Consider the following 17,940-nt stretch of genomic DNA (forward strand, 5'->3'; position numbering starts at 1 on the left):
TTCGTCGTGGAAGAGCTTTTCGCGCGCCTTCTCCATCTCGTCGTAGCCGGCGGGGAGCAGGTGCCTGATGTCCTCGAGCGCCGTGTCCTTGAAGGGCCGCGGACCCAACACCGCTTCGAGGTCCTCGCCCCGGATCTTCTCCTTCTGCAGCAGCAGCTCGGCCACCTATGGACACAGACAACAGACCCCACATATCCCAAATCATAGATGGGATTGTACCAATGAGTGAGCGATGATGCGATGGAATTCCGCGGCAAGAAGAAGAAGAAGAGGAGGAGAGAGTGAGTGTGTGTGTGAGAGAGAGAGGCTGCCGCACCTGCTTGAGGCCCTCGTACTTGTCCTGCAGGAGGGCGCGAGTGGTGGCGTAGGCCTTCTTGACCATCTCCCGCACCTCCTCGTCGACGATCTCGGCCAAGTTCTCGCTGTGTGGGTGGGTGTGCGTCGATGTGGTGAGCGCGGTCATCCTCATCCAGCACCGGGGCACCAGGTACAGGTGGTTCGTTTGTTGGGGGCGAGGGAGGAGGCGAGGGAAGTTCTCGCGAGAAAGCAGTGCTCCTCCGTACCTGTAGGGGCGGCCGGAGCTCTCTTCATTGGGGTTAAAGGCGATGGGTCCCACGCGCTCGTTCATGCCGTAGCCGATCACCTGGTGTGCGTGCACACTCAAACCCTCAGTTCACTACTGAACACGGTACCTCGGAGGTACACCCAAGAGACTCGGAGGGGGGGGGAAAGCGGTAGAAAGGACGGCGTACCTGGGAGTAGGCCATGCGGGTGACCTTGTCCAGATCGTCCGACGCGCCGGTCGACATCTTTTGGAACTCCAGCTGCTCTGCGATGCGGCCGCCCAGAGCCATACACATTCGATCGAACAACTGTGTGTGTGTCGTGTGTGTGTGGTGTGTGTGTGTGCCGAAGCGTGGACGGCGTACCGTAGTGGCGCATTAGTACCTGGTTTCGCGAGGAATGGTATGAGGGGAGGGGGCAATGACGGGGCGGTACCTCCTCCTGGGTCACCAGGTAGGTGTCCTTGGGCAAGTACTGCGCATAGCCCAGCGCCGCTTGGCCGCGAGGCACGATCGAGACCTGCCGGCCGCCGCGAGACAGTCACGGTGAGCGGGGAAGGAATGGGTGGGAGAGGGCAGAAAAAGAAATGAGGCCGCAGCAGCAGGGGCGGAAGCGCACCTTGAGAAGGGGGTCGCAGTGCCGGAGGAACCAGGCCGCCACGGCGTGGCCCGCCTCGTGGTAGGCGACGGTTCGCTTCTCCTCCGGGTTGAGGACCTTGTTCTTCTTCTCCAGCCCTCCGATCACCTGCGGGGGACACAACGGTTGGAATGCAGGAATGCATGTCAGCTTTGAAAAGAAAAGGCAACTGATTAGATATTTGCCGTGGGGAGTGAAGCAGCCGTACCCGGTCGATGGCCGCTTCGAAGTCCTGTTCGTCGACTGCGAGCTTGTTGTGGCGGGCCGCGATGAGGGCGGCTTCGTTACACACGTTGGCGATGTCGGCTCCTGCAAGGGGGGGAGAGGGCCAGAGTGATGAGCTGTACCGTGTGGCGCTGCGCGCAATGATTGCCTCCATCATCGGCTCCGCTCGCTTCGTGGAGGCGGGCGAGAAGAGGGGCGAGGCAAACGGTCAGCCGAACCTGAGAAACCCGGGGTGAGCTGCGCGAGTCGCGGGGCGATCTCCGGGGCCGGCTTCTCAGTGGAGACCTTGCTGAGGTGCACCAGGAAGATGGCTTCGCGGGACTTCACGTCGGGCTTATCCAAAGCAATCTGGCGATCGAAACGGCCAGGCCGCAGCAGCGCGCGGTCGAGAATGTCGGGTCTGTTGGTGCCGGCCAGCACCACGATTCCGGCTTGCGAGTTGAATCCTGTTATTGTGCACATATCCGGAGAGAGTTAGCTTCAAAAAGCCCAGCCCTTATGTCGTGTAGAAGACGAAATTGGGGGGGGGCTGCCGTGTGTCACTCCCACGCACCGTCCATCTCGACGAGCAGCTGGTTGAGGGTGTTCTCGCGCTCGTCGTTGCCGCCTCCCTTGAACTTGCCCTTGCCACGAGCGCGTCCCACGGCGTCGATTTCGTCGATGAAGACGATGCACGGGGCGTTCTTGCGCGCCTCCTCGAAAAGGCCACGCACCTGACACATGTCGGAACCCACGCATATATAAGTGAGCTCGAATGTCGACTGGTTGGCCGATCGTCGGGCACAGTGTGTCATGGTTGCTAGAGGGGAGGGGGGGGGCGAGGGACATATGTACCCGGGCAGGACCGACGCCGACGTACATCTCAATAAAGTCCGAACCCGACACGGAGTAGAAGGGGACGGAGGCCTCGCCAGCGGTGGCCTTGGCCAGGAGGGTCTTGCCCGTGCCGGGCGGACCCACCAAGAGTGCTCCCTGTGTGCCGCGAGTGTTGGAGGTGAGGAGTGGTTCGAGAAGTCTCCTCGGCACCGACAGACAAACGGTGCGTGCGTGCGTGCGTGGGTGCGTGCGTGGGTGGGGGCTAACCTTGGGAATCTTGGCGCCGAGGGCGCGGTACTGTTCGGGGAACTTGAGGAAGGAGACGAACTCCATGATCTCCTCCTTGGCCTCCTCCAGGCCGGCCACGTCGGAAAAGCTGAGCTTCACGCCCGTCTCCTTGTTGTAGAGCTTGGCGGGATTGGACGCCGCGTCGAACATGCCCTGTCACGTCACACCACACGATGCCCCCCAACCGTCCGCATCGATGAAGCATCAGCAAAAGGCCAATCCAGGGAAGAGCTGCAGGAGAAGGCGCGCATGATGAGGCACACCTTGAGCGGTCCGCCAGCAGCCTTGAGCGAGGAGCGGGTCATCCACACGAGGAAGCCGACCAACAGCAGTGGCGGAAGCCAATTCGCCAGCATTCCCCTGAAAGCGAGTGATGGTCACGCCACGTCAGCTAGCCACCAGGTGCAAGTAAAAAGATTACCCGTCGAAGTAGGTAAACATGTACCCCCAATCGGGCAGGGTGGTGTAGGTGACGGGAATGAACTGGTGAGGGTCGATTTCGAGCAGCCGCTGGACTTCCTCGAGCTGCTTCTCGAACGTCTCCACCGACCCGATGGTGATGGTGTAGGCCGCCTTCGTATGCTGCAGCTCTCCGGTCCTCGGGTCGCGCGTCGCCTGCCACACGTGGAATGGAGGGAAATGGAGTGAGCGAGACACATGGACGCCTCTGGGTGGTGTGGGGCCGTACGTCATCCTTGAGATAGACGCGCACTCGGTTTCCATTGACGACCTCCAGCTTTGCGATCTGCCGTTTCGAGCAACACACCCACACCCACACCCACACCCACACCCACACGAAGTGAGTTCAACCCAAGCAGCAGCAGGAAGAGGGAAATCAAAATGGCCCGTTCGATTTGTAAGAGAGCTCTCGTCTGATGGGATTGGGAGAGGGGCAGGTGTGCGCACCTTGTCCTCGGGCAGGAGTTCGTTGGTGAGCTGCTGGAATGAGATCTCGCTGCCCGTCGGGGTGGGGGCTCCCAGGCCAGCGAGTAACAGGGGCAGAGCAATTACCCCCACGGCCGCCAGGGCCAAGCCTACAAAAAAAAAAAAAAAAAACGGAGCATATAAGCGGTCGATCGCGGAGGCCGTTCTTCGATGGAGGGGGAGAGGGGAAGTGAGAAGAGGAGGACGTCGTACTGTTCGTCCACGGTTCCAATGGAGGCTTGGCGCCACCACCTCCACCGCCACCTCCACCGCCGCCACTCTTGTCCGATTTGTCTCCCTTCTCGCGAGGATTCGCCCACGGACCCCAGCTGCCGCTGCCGCCGCCGCCACCACCTGGCGCACGCGTGTTCATCAGGAATTGACCCCCTTTGGGCATCGAGACGTGGTAGCGGTGCTGCTAGCAGCGCGCCGTTCCACTACGTGTGTACGCCTTGCCCACGTCGTGGTGCGCACCTTCATTACGCTCAGGACCTCCGCCGCCGCCGCCGCCTGATTGCTGTCGCGAACCCGCGCCGCTGCCACCAGTTCCTAGAAAAATAAATAAACAAACAAACAAAAATACACGAATAAGTCTAGTTACAATCTTGTACCACACCACCAAGGCGTGAGCACCACCACAACAGAGGAATTGATCAACAACGGCAGACAACATGTTGGGAGGAGCGCGCACCGCTGGCGCTCTGCTTGGGGGTCTGCTGTCCGTTGGGCGCGACATTCCTCCATCGCTCCCAGCCTGCCGACGCAATGCCAGCCACGTCACGGGAAAAGGTCAGCCAGCGAGGTGAGCGGGCACACTCCACGGCACCTCGAGGTAAGCGAAGAGGAGGAGGAGGAGAAGTGGAGGCAGAAGCGGAGGACCACGAACCGTAGGGGAGGTTGCCTCCCGGAGGTGGACCACCCGCGGGCGTAGTGAGCCCTCGCCGTACGCCCAACACACGGGGCGGGTACAGGGTGGTCTGCGATGGCAAAAAAAAGAAAAAGAAAAAGAAAAGATACAACCTGACAGATTAATGTAGCGAGCGGTGGTGTGCGGATAATTGCGATGAATTATTGCTATGCTTATTTACGATATTGTTGTTGTTGAGGACACTGCACGACTTGCACCTGTGTGGAGGTTGAAGAGAGGAGAGGATGGCGAGGCAATCTGGAGAGAGCACTGGGCGAGTATGAAGTTCTGCCCAGCAGACTTAGTGTTCGGGGCATCGCATAACCGCTCCCGTGGGCAGCCCTGGTTCCCATCCTCATCATATCTCGCCGCACGTTCAACATCTTGCCTGCGGGCTGTTTTTTTGTTTCTGTTACGTAAGCCGCTCGTGTTGTTTGTGGCGGTTGCTGACGTGTGCCTTTTTTTAGTGAGTAGGAACCAAGAGTGGGAGCTAAGTTGTATTCCTTTCTCACCACTTGCGTAACAACAGAAGTAACACAGGATTCTAAAAAATGTGTTTAAAATATGATAAAAAAGAATGTACGCAATCATCGTGGCGAGGGACGCTCATGTATCGCCGTCTGTGGTAGTGGTGGTGGTGGCGGCGGTGGTGGTGATGCGTTGGAGGGCTTCGCGTAGCTGGCTCACTTCCTCCTTGAGGGCCACGATCTCCGCGTTCTTCTGCTCCAAGGTGGCCATAAGGTCGCCCAGCACAACATCGCGCAGGGCCGTTCGAAGCGCGGGGTTGCTCGCCAGAACTGTGCCATGATCACAACCATTTGGGGGTGAGGGGCGACTGTCAGTTCTCTATCTATCTATATATCTTGAGCACAACCCAAGTACCATGCGTCTGGTGTGGTGACGTACCCTCGGGGTGGGTCACTCGTTTCTTGGTGGAGAGATAGAGACGGCCGAGCAACAACGACAACAACGACAACGACATCAATATTGGAGGGTAGTTTAATTTCAAACGCAGAAGGGACAGTACCACTAGGGTCGGTGACGGAGTGGTGATATATGGCTGCGTATCGGCTAAGTGTTTGCGCATCAACGTGCCAGCACCAGCACCACTACAATGCGGTATGCGGGGATCACACAACGCGTGAGAGCACGCTCTATGCTGCGGGGGCCAGGCCTGAGAATCCATGAGACACACGGCGAGGTACGAACCTTCCAGGAATTGTTGCTGTCCCGGGCGGCTCATCACTGAGTTCCTGCTGGGCGAGCTCGGCGATGCGTTGGGCGGAGAGGACCGGATAGTTCTCGAGGTAGTGTCGCACCTGGGGGAGCGGCGCGATGTCGACCTGGCTGTGCTGCATCCGCTGGAGCTCCAACACGATCTCGGCCATCGCTTGCCACTTCTCAAAGTTGACCAGCCCGGCCTGCATTGTTTTCAATTTTTGGGTGAAAGTGTGAGCACATACCCTTAACCATTGTCGAGCAGGATCGCGGCCCATCGTACCACGCTGTCCGACGAATGGATCTCGAGCCAGATGAGCTGCGACGTGTACGTGTCTGCAGGCACGTACGGGAGTTGTGAGACATACAGAGAGTGAGACACAACAAAGTGTGTGGCTCTACTCCCGTTGGCATTGATAATGGTTCGTACATAGGTAGGGCAGCGTAGGCGTCATGGTGGCGAGCTTATCCTGAAAACTGGCAAAGTTGGACCACGACTGCACCACGTGCTTCATGCTCTCGAACGCCTCGACCGGGTAGGGCGCCATGCCCTGGAGAGAAAAACGATGATTATTGTTGGTTGTTGGTTGTAGGTTGTTGATAGGCACAGGGGTGTGTCCACGTACGGCCCACACCGCGGTCATGGAGGAGATGGCGGGCAACTGCAGCGCGCTCACGATCGTGGCCACGGCGTTGAGGTCGCCCAGCACGTAGCATTTCTGCGCAGCAAAAGCAAGCACGCAGGTCAGGTGAAGGCTGCCCCTTGCAAATGTTAACAAACACAAGCCTGACACGGTGGGGAATTGTCGTGCCTCGATGATCTTGAGGCAGTGGCCAAGTCGGGCGCTGCGCTCTCGCGTGGTCTTCCCCGACACGATCTCGCTTTGAATCCACGCCAACAACTGGGGCACGGTGGTGGTCGCATTCGTCAGCTGCTACGCGTCCAGGAGGACATGGACAAAACAAACCAGAGAGCAAAAGAAAAAGAAAAGGAGCAAGAAATTACGGGAGTGAAGAGGAGGGAGGTACGGCGGCGTGGCGGGCGTTGAAGGCGCTGATTTTGAGGCAGGGCATCACGCCCCGGTCCTTCTTCTTCTTCCACGCCTGCACGCAGAACTCCCACGTCGGAATTTGAACGAAGAGCTCCTGGTCCAGGAGACAGATCTGCGACGCCAGCTCCTCCACGCTGAAGGACATCATCGAGCTCCCGGGCGCACTCGCCGCCTGAGGCTGCGACTGCGACTGCGGCGATTGAGGCGCCTGCTCCGACATCTGATGTGTGATCAAATGCTTTAAGGATCACGTGCTCTACACGTGGGCAGGCCGCTGGTGGTGAGGGTTCGTACGCTCGTGTCCGATTGGCTGTACTGAGCCTGCAGGCTCAGCTGGGTGGCCTTGGCCGTCAGCTTGGCCTTGAGAGGACCCGCCGCGCCTCGCAGATAGGCGTCGTCCACCTGGCGTGCGGCCATATGATAAATTTATATCAGCAGAGGAAATGAGACGGTTGTGCAAATGGGAGTATGAGCGCGCGTGTGTACCGCAGACATCTCGTCGAGGAATGCGAGGAATCGGTTGATGAAGGCCTCGTCGCGCACGGCGTCGCTGTCGTAGAGGTACTTAGTGATCCAGGACTTACACATGTTGAACACCCGGCAGTGGATGGGTCGCTGCGTCTGATTCCGCCAGGCCGAGAGGACTTCGTCGCTCTTGTTCTTGGGCAGCGGCACCCGAAATCTGATTTCACCCCCCCCCCCGCACGTACGTCATACCAACCACGTGAGGAGAGAGCTCAGAGATCAGAAGATCGCAAGAACGGTGAAGTTGTTCTTTGGTGCTGCTGCGTACCGCGCCATCAGGAGCGTAAGGAGGTCGTGCGACGTGACGAACGACCGATAGGTCAACAAGAACATGTTCACCAGCGTGGTGTCTGCGTCGCAGGATATGTTGCATGGGAGGAAGATGGCCGTATACATATATCTCAGAGTAATGTTCCAACGCCAATTGTACGCCATAGAAAAAGGGATGGTGGCGCACCAGAGTATCGGGCGTGCGTGAGTCGCTCCACCAGCTTCTCCAAGGTGGCGTACTTGACCACAACACGGCCCTCTCGCTGCTCCAGGACCAGGTTACTCGGATCATCTAGACCCGCAATTAAATGTGCGCGTGTGTATAGATTCGTGTTATGATATGAGATCTGGACAGAATTCCCATCATTTGTGGTTGGTCGGAACCTTTTTGGCCGAAGGGATACCCTTCTGGAATGTCGAGCTCAATTTCCGCCACCGCCTCGTTCCTCTGTCAGAAAGCCCCCACGTAGAGAAAGGTAAGGACATGGCTGGGGCGGAGTTCGCTAATTGAGAAGAGGGGGCGCTAACCTCTCTACGCGGACCGCTGGCCCGGCCCTCGCGCATGAGCTTCTTGTAGCGGGAGCGCATCTCCTTGATCTGCTTCTGCGAGAGTGGCTGCGACCCGCGCGGCGCAATCTCTACACCACGCCCATCGTACAGAAAGAGAAGAGACAGAATCAGAGAAAAACAAAACTGAGAGATTGAGCTTAAAATTATTGTTTATGAGGATGTGGGTGTGTACCGAGGGAGAGCTTGTAGGCGTCGTCGGTGGAGAGGGGCTTGGCGTTCTCCAGGATCTTCTGGATGGCGGGCACGGCCTCAAAATTGAAGGGGCACTGCTGGAACTGCTGGATCTCCCGGATCACCTGGGCCAAGCTACGCCGCTTCGCGAAATTGATCAGGCCGCCAGGGAGCTCGTTGGGTGTGCCGTCCTCGATGAACGTCAGATCGGTCAGGAACATCCCTGCAAGTGCGGACGCAATGACACGTCGTCGGCCCAGGATGCTTTGCGCGTTGCGGTTATGCGTGTGCGTGTGCGGTGGCGTGTGTGTGTGTACCGAGATAAGGAATGCAAGGCCCGGACATGGTGCGCAAGTGGGTCCGGAGGGTCTGGTAGTTCTTCTCGCTCGACAGCGTGGTCTTGATGCTCTCGAACAGGCCTTGCACCTGCCGTGGTGTGATGAGCCACAGTCAGCCTCCAATATTTTGTTGTAAAAACAAAGAATGCCGACAATGCAGCCGTAGGAGGGGTTGGGGGGGGGTGCCTTGGGGGAGAGCACGGCCCAGGTGTGCTTGAGGCGATGGGCGGCGGCGGTCAGCAGGCCGGAGAGGATCTCCATGCCACCGTGAAAATTGTTTTGCGCGCAGCACGCGTGCGCCACCTCGATTAGCCGCTGGAGTCGCGCCACCCGCGTGGTGTCGTCCTTCTCGGTCACGAGCTCCGTGACGACCCACGCGCTCACCTTGTTGAATCGCTCCGTCATGGCCATGATGTTCGGCGCCCGCTCGATCTTGTCCTCCTTGGTCCACGCCTGGTTGAGGCACTCCCACGACTGCAGCGAGCGCAACGTCAGCAAAGTCAGTAGCCCCCCCCCCGGGGGGGAGGATAAGAGATGGCGCAGTACCTTGATGCGCATGTAGAATGCACATTCCACGAGGGTCATCTGTCTCGCCATTTCATCGGGGTGCACATCCAACAGGCCCAGGTTTCCGTTACTGTGGCAGTAAAGGGGTAGTGCGTCCACCGGTGAGTTTCAAGAACTCTCTCTGTCTCGAGAAAAAAAAGAGAGAAGAGAGAGTCGCAAAGGGAAGAAGCGGAGGTAATCGCGCCGTACCCCAGGTGGTCCTTGGTGTGGAGGTCCCCGAGGATGGGCGTTGGTGGCGGCTCGTCGAACATGTGCGATTTCTTGACCTCCTCCTTCCCCTCGCACTGGTCGCCACCAGAGACGGACATCTTCGTCGTGAGTGCGACCACACGCAACACGCCAACGCCGTGACCTCAGCTGTGCAAGTACGTACCTGTCTCTCGAGGATGCGCAGGAGCTGTGCGCCGGCCTTGGCCATCACCAGGTCGCCGCCGTTGACGACCGACGCCTCAAAAAACTCCTTCACGTCCTTGACCATCTGCTCGCCCTCAAAATCGTAGAAATGACTCACCAGCCACGTCTTCAGCACGTTCATCACCCTATTAAATACGCATTATTATATAAAGAAAAAATAATAAATATTATAAAGAAATGGGGTAGTTATACGATATCATGGCCACGAGAGGAGAACGCGAGAGAATCAAAACGAAAAGGGAAGGAGATGTACCGTAGCCGCACGGGGGTGATGTAGTCGCGCTTGAGGTCGGCGAGCGCTTTGTCCGTGAGACCGCTGGGCGTGGGGATGTTGAAGCGGGCGGCGAGCAGCCGCAGGACCTCTCGCGCCGTAGCAAACGTCCGGTAGGTGAGCAGGAACGACGCCACGAATTCCGGATCTGCCGATGTACACCACATTTTGTTTAATAACGCTATATCTATTTTTCTAGATATATAAAAATTAAAAAAAGGGTCATAGTATCATTTTATATAGGTGGTAGTGGGCACAGCGCTGCGGCGCACCTGGGTACGTGGGGTAAGTAAGCCGTTCGACGAGCTTCAGCACCGTCGCTCCCTTGACGAGCGGCAGTCCATCTGTCGCCATCAACCGCCGAGGCTCAGTGTGTGCAGACTCAAACTGGGTCAGTTATGTAGAGCCCAGGCGATACCTTCGGTGGCGCTGAACACGATGTTGCTCTCTGAATCGGCTTCGGCAAAGATGTACGCCTGCTTCCACGACTCGTCCGCCCCACTGGCACGCCCGACACACACACACACACACACAGAGAGAGAGAGAGAGACGACACACGACACACCCCAGTAAATCGAAGCTGAGATGAGCAACCCGGGCGCGAGTGCGTACGAGGGTCCTCGCACGTTGGAGTCTGCTGTACGGAGAAGAGAAGATAGATAGAATTAGTACTAATTGAATATAGAAATGGGAATGGCCGCGAGAGGGGTGGGACTGTGCGTGGTACCTCCTGAGGCCTCGAGAGAGGAGACCATGGGACTGTGAGTGGTACCTCCTCGGGCTAGGTAGGAGCCTGACGATGAGAAACTATCATCTGAGCCTCTCCCGTTCAAATTGCCCCTGGTAGGTGTCGGAGACTTGCGGCTGCGAATGCTCTGCCAGATCTCTTCTCCGCCCCATCCAAGTAGGGCAATCAGCACCACGCCCGTGTGTGTGTGTGTGTGTGTGTGTGTGTGCCGTGTGGTGTGCGTGGTGTGCGTGCGTGCGTGCGTAGAAGAAGTGGCATGCGTACTGGGATTGGTGTTCAGGGCAGCCTCCAACTCTGCCTCCGTCAGCGACGACGAAGAGAGGGGAGAGAAGGTCGAGGCCGAGGTGGTGGTCGAGGAGGAGGAGAAGGAAGCGGGGGAGGGCCTGTTGTTCCCGACGGCGGCTTTGAAGATGGCGGCGGGGGAGCAGCCGGGCGCGCTGCGGTGAAGAGGAATGAAGGGGCTGCTGCTGTCCCTCGCTGCGGGCGCGGAGGTGAGCGCGCTGCTGCAGGTGGTACTGCTGCTGCTGCTGCTACTACTGCTGGTGGTGGTGGTGCTGAGTGGCAGCGTGGAGGAGGAGAGATTGACGTCCGAATCCCGCTTCTTGGTAAAGGCGAACCGGCCCGTGCCCTTGCTCTTGTCCATCGTGATGATGATGATGATGTTGATATGGTGGTAGATGAAATGGGGGGGAGGGGCGCAGTAAGAAGATCTGCCCAGGAAGGCGCTGCTGAAGCAGAAAGGGGAAGGGGGGCGAATAAGGATTCGAAGATGAAGATGAAGATGAAGGGATGAAGAAGATGGAGAGAGTTGCGGCCGATGTGAGTTTGCCCGGCAACAACTCCACAGCAGACTTCGTTGAAACGGTTGGATACCTTTTTTGGCCAGCGCATAATATCCGTCGACAGCAGTGGTCAGGCTGCGTTGGAAGCATCGCTCGACGACTCGGTGGTGAGAGGGTCGACTTCGACCTGGCGCTGGTCGCTCTCCTCGGGCGGCTGGTCGACAGCCGGCGAAGGAAAGTCGATGAAGGCGGCCACAACGACGGCCAGAAGGAGAAGAACGGCGGAGAGGGCCAACGCCGCCTTGTACCCCAGATGCGCGAACAGGCCCCCTTTGTTGTTGTAGTGCCCCCATCAATAAGCAAACGATGGTGAGCGCTGCAGCGAAGAAAGACCAAGGGAGGGGGAGGAGGAAGGAAGTACGATCGGCACTCAATGGCTGGAGCCAGTCCAACAGAAGCCCGCCTGCCGGGGGCGCCATGGCCTGCGGGGGTTGCGTTTTGTGGTGTGTATATCGTGTGTGTGTGTGTGTGTGTGTGTGTGTGTGTGATGCCGCGTGAGCGTTAACGACAGGACACAAGGAACACAGAAGGCGAGTACAGCGGGAAGGTTCTCGGAGAGGGTCCACAGGCCGATGTCGCGGGCGTGGTGGGCGGACGAGGGCAGCGTATCGCTCACCAGCGCAAACGCGACGCTGTGCCCAGCGGTGAACGAGATCAGAGATCATGATTATGAGACCAGCCTTAAGACGAGAGGGAGGCGAGGCGCACCTGATATAAGTGCCGTAGGAGATGCCAAACACAAGCGCAAGGCCCATCATCACGGAGAAGTCGGTCGTGCCCGTCATCGCAACCGCCACGCCCGTCAGTCCCAGCCCTGATGCGTACAGCCACACTTGGCGACCTCGCCGGCCTGGGCGTTATGTGCGCATGTGCGTGTGCGGTGGTTACGTGCGCGTGCGCGTGAGCCGGTGATAGGATGTGAGTCGGTGAATGCCGGAAATAAAGAAGCGTGTGCAGTACCGCTTCGATCAGACAAGATGCCGCTCACCACCGAGCTCAATAGAGAACCGACGGTAGAGACGATGACGAAGAGCGAAGTGGCCTGCTCGGGCTGGTCAAGCTCGAAGAGGCCAAAGAGGTTGTAGGGCTTGGCCACCACGTCATCGAAAAAGTATTGCAGAAACTATAGTATGTAGTTCACGCCGCACATCATTAGTGAATCGATAAGCGCTGGCGATTCGTCGACCAACAGATGAATGGATGATAAAGGTATATCTTACCGACATCATCACCTGGAAGCCGCAGTTGAACAGAAACCGATTGATCCACACGCAGGCGAAGTTGCGGTCACGCAGCGAGGCGTGGAGATTGGCCCACCCCTCCGCGCACGCGCCCTTCAGCCAGCCCCGCCCTCGACGCCAGACGGGTTGCACATCGTAGACCACCTCTTCGCGCATCTCTGTGGTGGTTTGGTGACCAGTGTGATCCGGACATCAGTCGATCGCCCGATGGTGGCGCGTAGGCGAGTCGGGCATTGAGCGCACCAAAGGGGTCTACGTCGTCGTCATCCGCTGCGTCAATGAGCGCCGGGACGTGCGCCGCCTTCTGCGGATGAGCCGTGGCTTCGCTGACCGAGAAGACGGTGATGGCGCTGAAGACGAGCACGAGCGCCGCCAGGATCACGTAGCAGCCGAACATGCCCACCACCTCCAGCAGCAATCCCAGCATGCCCGCCCCCACGAGAATGCCGCTTGAGAGAAAGGTGAGTCGGACCGCTACACGTCCCTCGGGAATGCGGGGAATGTACGCCATCTGTGCGAGGCCGGCATACGCGGAGGCTGCGCCGTACTGCGCCGCCGGCACGAGATCGGGCAAGAGCGCTGCAGGTCAAACCCCCCCCCAAACAAATCCGTTGTAAAGACACACACCGACAGAGAGAACGAGTGCGGCGAAGAAGTACCCAATGCCGGAGTGAAGAAGGCATCGGCCGAGGCCATGAATGTGGTGGCCAATCCGTACACCACGACCCATCCGACCCCCTTTTGGGATTGGTGCCACGTCAGCAGTGCTGCAAGAAGAGCATGTGCACACGCGTCGCGTACCGGGTTGCCGGCGAGGCCCATGAACAAAAGGGCCACGGCCACCAGCACCGCCGCGACCGCCGTCCAGGGGCGTCGTCGGCCGGCCGGCAGCCACCTCCACCACCACCGCCGACGCTGCAACTCGGCGTCCAGCCACGTCCTGTCGCTTACGGCGCCCACCACGGGCGGCACTCCGCCCGCTCCAATCGCAGCCACGGTCTGCACGGGCAAACCATAGGTGGTCGGGTCAGTGACGCCGTGCGAGGCTCGCCCATCACGCAACGTAACTAGTGCAGCCTGCGCACACGCACGTTGATGAAGCCGAGGGCGGTGCCCTTGTATCGCTCGCCGGCCATGGTGATGACTTGTCGCGGCATCAGCTGCATCGTCACGCCAGACCACAGCGTCGCTCGTCCTGTGGGGTGGGCCACCACCCCAGATCAGAAGTCCGCGCTCCTTCGCTGCGCTGACTAAAAGAAGGAGAGAAATAGAACGAAGGAAGAGAGTGGGGGGGGGGCTACCAAGGAGCACCGCGCTCAGACTCAGCAAGCGCGAGTGTGGCCACGGGGTCTGCACCGCCACTTGCGGCTTCTGCCGCAGCTGCCCCTCGTCATCTTCTGCGTGGCCACCAGGGAGATCGTCCATTTACTCGGCCACAATAAATAAATAAAGAAAATTGAAATAAAAATTATATTCAGCAAAAATGTCAACCAGCTATGTCACAGGGACGCAGACAGGGGAGGGTTGGGGTCGACGATGAGCGCGTAGGATTGCCGCCCCGGTCCGGCCTCGGCCTGTCGGGGAGAGGGGAGGGGCACGAGCATGCGGTTGAAGCCGCGCGCCGCCACCGACCCGCGCGAGGCCCAGTGCAGTCGGTCGCCCGACATCGCGATCACGAGGCCTTCGTCCGTCGGCACCAGGCTCGGTTGCACCGGCGTGAGGTCCCTTCCTGCATTAGTCACGCCAACGCCCCGTAGCCGCCCCATATATTATGTATGATGTGGGTCTGGCCAGATCAGCGGGGTGATGGTGATGGTGATGGTGATGGTGATGGTGATGGTGATGGTGATGGTGATGGTGATGGTGATGGTGATGGTGATGGTGATGGTGATGGTGATGGTGATGGTGATGGTGATGGTGACTACCTCGTGTGGTGGCTTCGCGGAGAGAGGCGAGCGAGGGGTAGTTGGTGAGCTCCTTGAGCATGAACCACGTGGGCGGAGGGAGAGATATTGTGCCTGACAAAGCGGGCCATTATGGTCGTGCGGTGCAGGCACGTCAGCGGGGATGTGGGTGGGCTGCGATTGGTGGTTGGTACCTTCGTCAAACGCGCGCAGGGCTTCGGTCGGGGCAAACCAGTCGAGATGGGTGACCTCCTGGTGCGGAACACAACAAAAGTGTTTCGTTTTCGTTTCAAAAAACTTTGCACTCATCATCCATTCACTAGGTGAAGTAAGCAGTGCAAAGGCGAGAGGAGGCCTACCCTGGCGTCGGTCTGTGCGTGGTCATAGGGCTGCGGAAGGACGGAGAGGTAGAACCGGGTATCGTAGCGCCACTTCTCCTCCAATGGCGTCACCCAGTGCGCCCAGGGAACCAACGCCTCCGTGTCTGCGGGATGTGAATATGTGGTGGTGTGGTCAGTCGCACATGGAAGAGGCGTTTTACAAGCCCTGACTGTCGTGGGCGAGCAAGACCTGGGATGTGGTGGCGCAGGCCGGCGTTGTCGTCACTTTCGCGGTCGGTGAACATGCGCAGGAAGTGGGTGCTATCCTGGGCCGACCTCTCGCGCCATTTCTTGGCCTCGGGTGGAGAAGAGGAGAGCGGCGGTCGCGAGATGAGGAGCCCGCATTCCTCGAACACCTCCCGTACACCCGCGAGCCGCCACGCCAGCTCGCCGGCATCTATCTCCTTCTGCGCACGACGCACGACACGACACACGACACACGACGCACAATCCACATCTACGTTGGTCAGTGGGGCATCGACAACCCAAGAGCGGGGTGGAGGTGGCTATTGCGTACGCCAGAAGGCACGATGTCGCGCCACCGTGGGTCGGAGTCTCCGTCTTCGAGGATGCCGCCCGGGAAGACGTGCGCTCCCGCCATGAACCGACTCTTGGCTGCCCGCTTCACCTGCTCGGCCCGCAATTGCATTAAACGAAAAGATGGTCGGGCAAAGCAAGAGAAGCGTCAACTGTTGACCACAGGCAGTTTATAGAAGGCAAACCATGAGGACGCGGTAGTCGTCCTGGTGCGTTGCTGATGAGCGCAGGGTGGGTGCCACGACCAACACTGTGGCCGCGCGCTTCAGGCTCTGCGACGCCGAGGTAGCGTGCGTTCTCAGCCCCCCTCTTGCCGACCGTGGATGTGCTCGCGTTGCATTTGACGCTCTCATCTTGGCCGCTACAAAATAGAAATTGTAAATGGAAATGGAAATAAATTTCCTTTTCTTTCTTTTCTAACCATCACTTGCTCACTTAACTCTCACCACCAATATCTTTCCCAGAACAGGTTCTGTGAGGCTGCAGTCATGTGACCACCAACACCACATACTGATGAGGATTCATTTGGCGGCACACCACCCCCATGGATATGGTGGAGATTAATTTGCACTTCGAAATTAATCTCCGACTCAGGATCCCGATTCTGTCGACCTTTCCTTTTCCCCGCCTGACACGTCAGCAGAGTACCTCCCGGTAGGTACCCTTTAAGGTGGCCAGGATTGCGATTCTGTCGACTCCCCCATACGCCCGGCTTTTGCCAGGCATGGTTATCTAAAAATCATTTTTTATTGATTTCGAGATCTGCTCCAAACAGGCCACCAAATCAAGCTGCCCTGTGCGCAAACCACCGGCTACATCATAGAAGATGAGTGTGCGCATAGGCGCCACTTTTGGCACCGAAATCAGCGCTCATCTTGTCGAATCGTGGCCACTGGCCAGTGTGGAAATACAAACAAAAAAGAAAAGAATTTTTCTTTTGCGGAACCCTCAAATCTCCGAAATCGCTTGCCTGGGGTCACGAAACGCTTGCAACAAACTCGAAGTCGAGATTGATTGTTCCACGCATGGAGGAGAGGGACGACGCCCAAGCCACGCCGGCGGTCGAGGGGCCAGGGAATGACTCAACTACACACACAACCAATCCATCATCATCCACGCCTACGGCTTACTCTGCGGGTGCGGCGGAAAAGGGGCAGCTGAAGATTGACACCTTTGTGGAGGAGAAGTACGCCCCCTACCTGCGAGAGTACACCGTGCTCATTGAATAGTACGCCTCCCCTTTCCCGCCATTCTCAGATTTGTTTACTCTTTTTTTCAAATTGCTTTAATTCCAATTTGTGCCCTGCATTCCTTCTCGCGCTCACACGTTGTACCACACACAGTAAGCAACTGCCGCAGCACGTGCCTAGTGGCGTGTTTGTGCTGCCTTCTCTCCAGAGCCTCTTCGGTACGTAGCAGTCACTACCAGCGCTTGCGCGCGTTGCACACAGGGCAGCAGCTAACGGCCATGGGCGCTGTTATCAGAGTGGCACGGGGTCATGTTCATACGTCAGGGCCTCTACAAGAAAGGTGCCGAACTTCAACCATCTCGCATGTCCCTTGGCCCGCGTGTTCACACATTCGCGCACCTGTCACAGGGGTCTTCAAGTTCGTGCTGTCCATCCCCGAAGCCTATCCCGATGCCGCGCCCACGCTGAGATTCGTGACTCCCGTGTTCCATCCCCTCGTTTCCGCCCAAGGTGAACCGCGATGCCCCCTCTGTTTCGCGCACACCGCGCTCACCGCACGTTCTGACCTCGTGCGCACACACACGTGATTCGTAAACTGGAAACAGGCGAAGTGGACCTCACGCGAGCGTTTCCCCGGTGGGTGGCCTACCGGGACCAGATCTGGTGTGTGCTGGCCCATGTGAAGAAACTCTTCTATCACATACAAGCCGACAACCCCCTCAACGCGGACGCTGCAGCCAAGTACGTTACCCACGACACCCACGACACACGACACACACACACACACACACACGGTACACGTCACGCTGTTCTGTTGCTTTTGCTTTGGCGAGCTGGGTGATGCTGACGATTTGGTGCGCGGGCACACAGGTTTCTGGCCGCGGATGCCTCCGAATTCGAGCAGAGCGCGGTCAAGTGTGTGGAGGACTCGCTGAAGGACGTGTACATAAACCCAACGGACAGCAGCCTTCGCTTCGCGGAGTGGAACCAACACTTTGAGAACCTGCGGAACTACATTTTGGAGGTAAGTCGCACGCTTTCTTCATTCATGCCGCTCGGCTCATGGCCGTGGTGCCACACACACACACGCCCGTGCCACACACCGTTGTGTTTACTGACCTTTTCTGTGCCTGGATCTTTGTGTGTCGTCATGCATTTATCAGAAGGAAGACGAGAACGAGGGCATCATTTCGTGGGTGTCCAAGGGAGTGTCTAAGATCATCAATATTAGATATTGATCCTTCCTTCCCTCCCCATCTTCTCTCTCTGCTCTCTTTTTATTATTTATGCCGCAGTACCCGCCACCATCAGCATCGAAGACATGACGATAAACTTTTTCTTT

General features: G+C 58.2%; 5 protein-coding genes across 5 annotated transcripts in view; 1 reads left to right on the forward strand and 4 right to left on the reverse strand.

Annotated features, from left to right (window-relative positions):
* ACA1_107270 (ATPdependent metallopeptidase HflB subfamily protein) overlaps positions 1-4,743 on the reverse strand; it is a gene marked incomplete at both ends in the record, with an annotated part of 9,977 nt that extends 5,234 nt beyond the window's left edge. Inside the window, 19 exons of the mRNA XM_004336281.1 lie at positions 112-165; positions 317-422; positions 564-643; positions 753-872; positions 1,000-1,083; positions 1,183-1,308; positions 1,409-1,509; positions 1,644-1,871; positions 1,979-2,138; positions 2,260-2,397; positions 2,509-2,682; positions 2,793-2,889; positions 2,951-3,144; positions 3,218-3,274; positions 3,436-3,563; positions 3,667-3,868; positions 3,928-3,989; positions 4,145-4,207; positions 4,632-4,743. Of these exons, the coding sequence (XP_004336329.1) occupies positions 112-165; positions 317-422; positions 564-643; positions 753-872; positions 1,000-1,083; positions 1,183-1,308; positions 1,409-1,509; positions 1,644-1,871; positions 1,979-2,138; positions 2,260-2,397; positions 2,509-2,682; positions 2,793-2,889; positions 2,951-3,144; positions 3,218-3,274; positions 3,436-3,563; positions 3,667-3,868; positions 3,928-3,989; positions 4,145-4,207; positions 4,632-4,743 (2,286 nt within the window). The remainder of the gene's footprint in view (positions 1-111; positions 166-316; positions 423-563; positions 644-752; positions 873-999; positions 1,084-1,182; positions 1,309-1,408; positions 1,510-1,643; positions 1,872-1,978; positions 2,139-2,259; positions 2,398-2,508; positions 2,683-2,792; positions 2,890-2,950; positions 3,145-3,217; positions 3,275-3,435; positions 3,564-3,666; positions 3,869-3,927; positions 3,990-4,144; positions 4,208-4,631) is intronic.
* Positions 4,744-4,966: 223 nt separating this feature from the next.
* ACA1_107380 (RasGEF domain containing protein) lies at positions 4,967-11,147 on the reverse strand (the record flags this gene model as incomplete). Its single annotated transcript, XM_004336282.1, has 26 exons — positions 4,967-5,157; positions 5,267-5,288; positions 5,566-5,679; positions 5,704-5,781; positions 5,862-5,914; positions 6,009-6,129; positions 6,205-6,297; positions 6,373-6,510; positions 6,608-6,850; positions 6,925-7,032; positions 7,117-7,312; positions 7,424-7,505; positions 7,613-7,717; positions 7,810-7,873; positions 7,954-8,063; positions 8,168-8,389; positions 8,484-8,592; positions 8,706-8,978; positions 9,051-9,141; positions 9,261-9,379; positions 9,445-9,610; positions 9,739-9,904; positions 10,029-10,100; positions 10,175-10,257; positions 10,769-10,802; positions 11,021-11,147. The coding sequence occupies 26 exons, from the start codon at positions 11,145-11,147 to the stop codon at positions 4,967-4,969; spliced, it is 3,180 nt and encodes a 1,059-aa protein (XP_004336330.1).
* A 269-nt stretch (positions 11,148-11,416) lies between these two features.
* On the reverse strand, positions 11,417-14,012 carry ACA1_107390 (transporter, major facilitator subfamily protein; the record flags this gene model as incomplete). The annotated part of the gene is given in 11 exon segments (XM_004336283.1): positions 11,417-11,587; positions 11,885-11,978; positions 12,055-12,160; positions 12,307-12,433; positions 12,567-12,745; positions 12,831-12,993; positions 13,060-13,166; positions 13,247-13,325; positions 13,389-13,664; positions 13,679-13,782; positions 13,889-14,012. 11 exon segments carry the CDS (start codon positions 14,010-14,012, stop codon positions 11,417-11,419), a joined length of 1,530 nt encoding a protein of 509 aa, XP_004336331.1.
* Positions 14,013-14,086: 74 nt separating this feature from the next.
* On the reverse strand, positions 14,087-15,472 carry ACA1_107400 (nucleoside diphosphate, putative; the record flags this gene model as incomplete). The annotated part of the gene is made up of 7 exons (XM_004336284.1): positions 14,087-14,161; positions 14,186-14,316; positions 14,513-14,605; positions 14,686-14,743; positions 14,851-14,975; positions 15,062-15,278; positions 15,389-15,472. The coding sequence occupies 7 exons, from the start codon at positions 15,470-15,472 to the stop codon at positions 14,087-14,089; spliced, it is 783 nt and encodes a 260-aa protein (XP_004336332.1).
* A 961-nt stretch (positions 15,473-16,433) lies between these two features.
* Positions 16,434-17,836, forward strand: ACA1_107410 (Ubiquitinconjugating enzyme subfamily protein; the record flags this gene model as incomplete). The annotated part of the gene is made up of 7 exons (XM_004336285.1): positions 16,434-16,636; positions 16,752-16,816; positions 16,894-16,938; positions 17,007-17,108; positions 17,204-17,339; positions 17,469-17,622; positions 17,762-17,836. The coding sequence occupies 7 exons, from the start codon at positions 16,434-16,436 to the stop codon at positions 17,834-17,836; spliced, it is 780 nt and encodes a 259-aa protein (XP_004336333.1).
* Between the last annotated feature and the right edge of the window lie 104 nt (positions 17,837-17,940).

The sequence above is a fragment of the Acanthamoeba castellanii genome, assembly GCF_000313135.1.
Source record: "Acanthamoeba castellanii str. Neff unplaced genomic scaffold scf7180000084660, whole genome shotgun sequence".
Lineage (NCBI taxonomy): Eukaryota > Discosea > Longamoebia > Acanthamoebidae > Acanthamoeba > Acanthamoeba castellanii.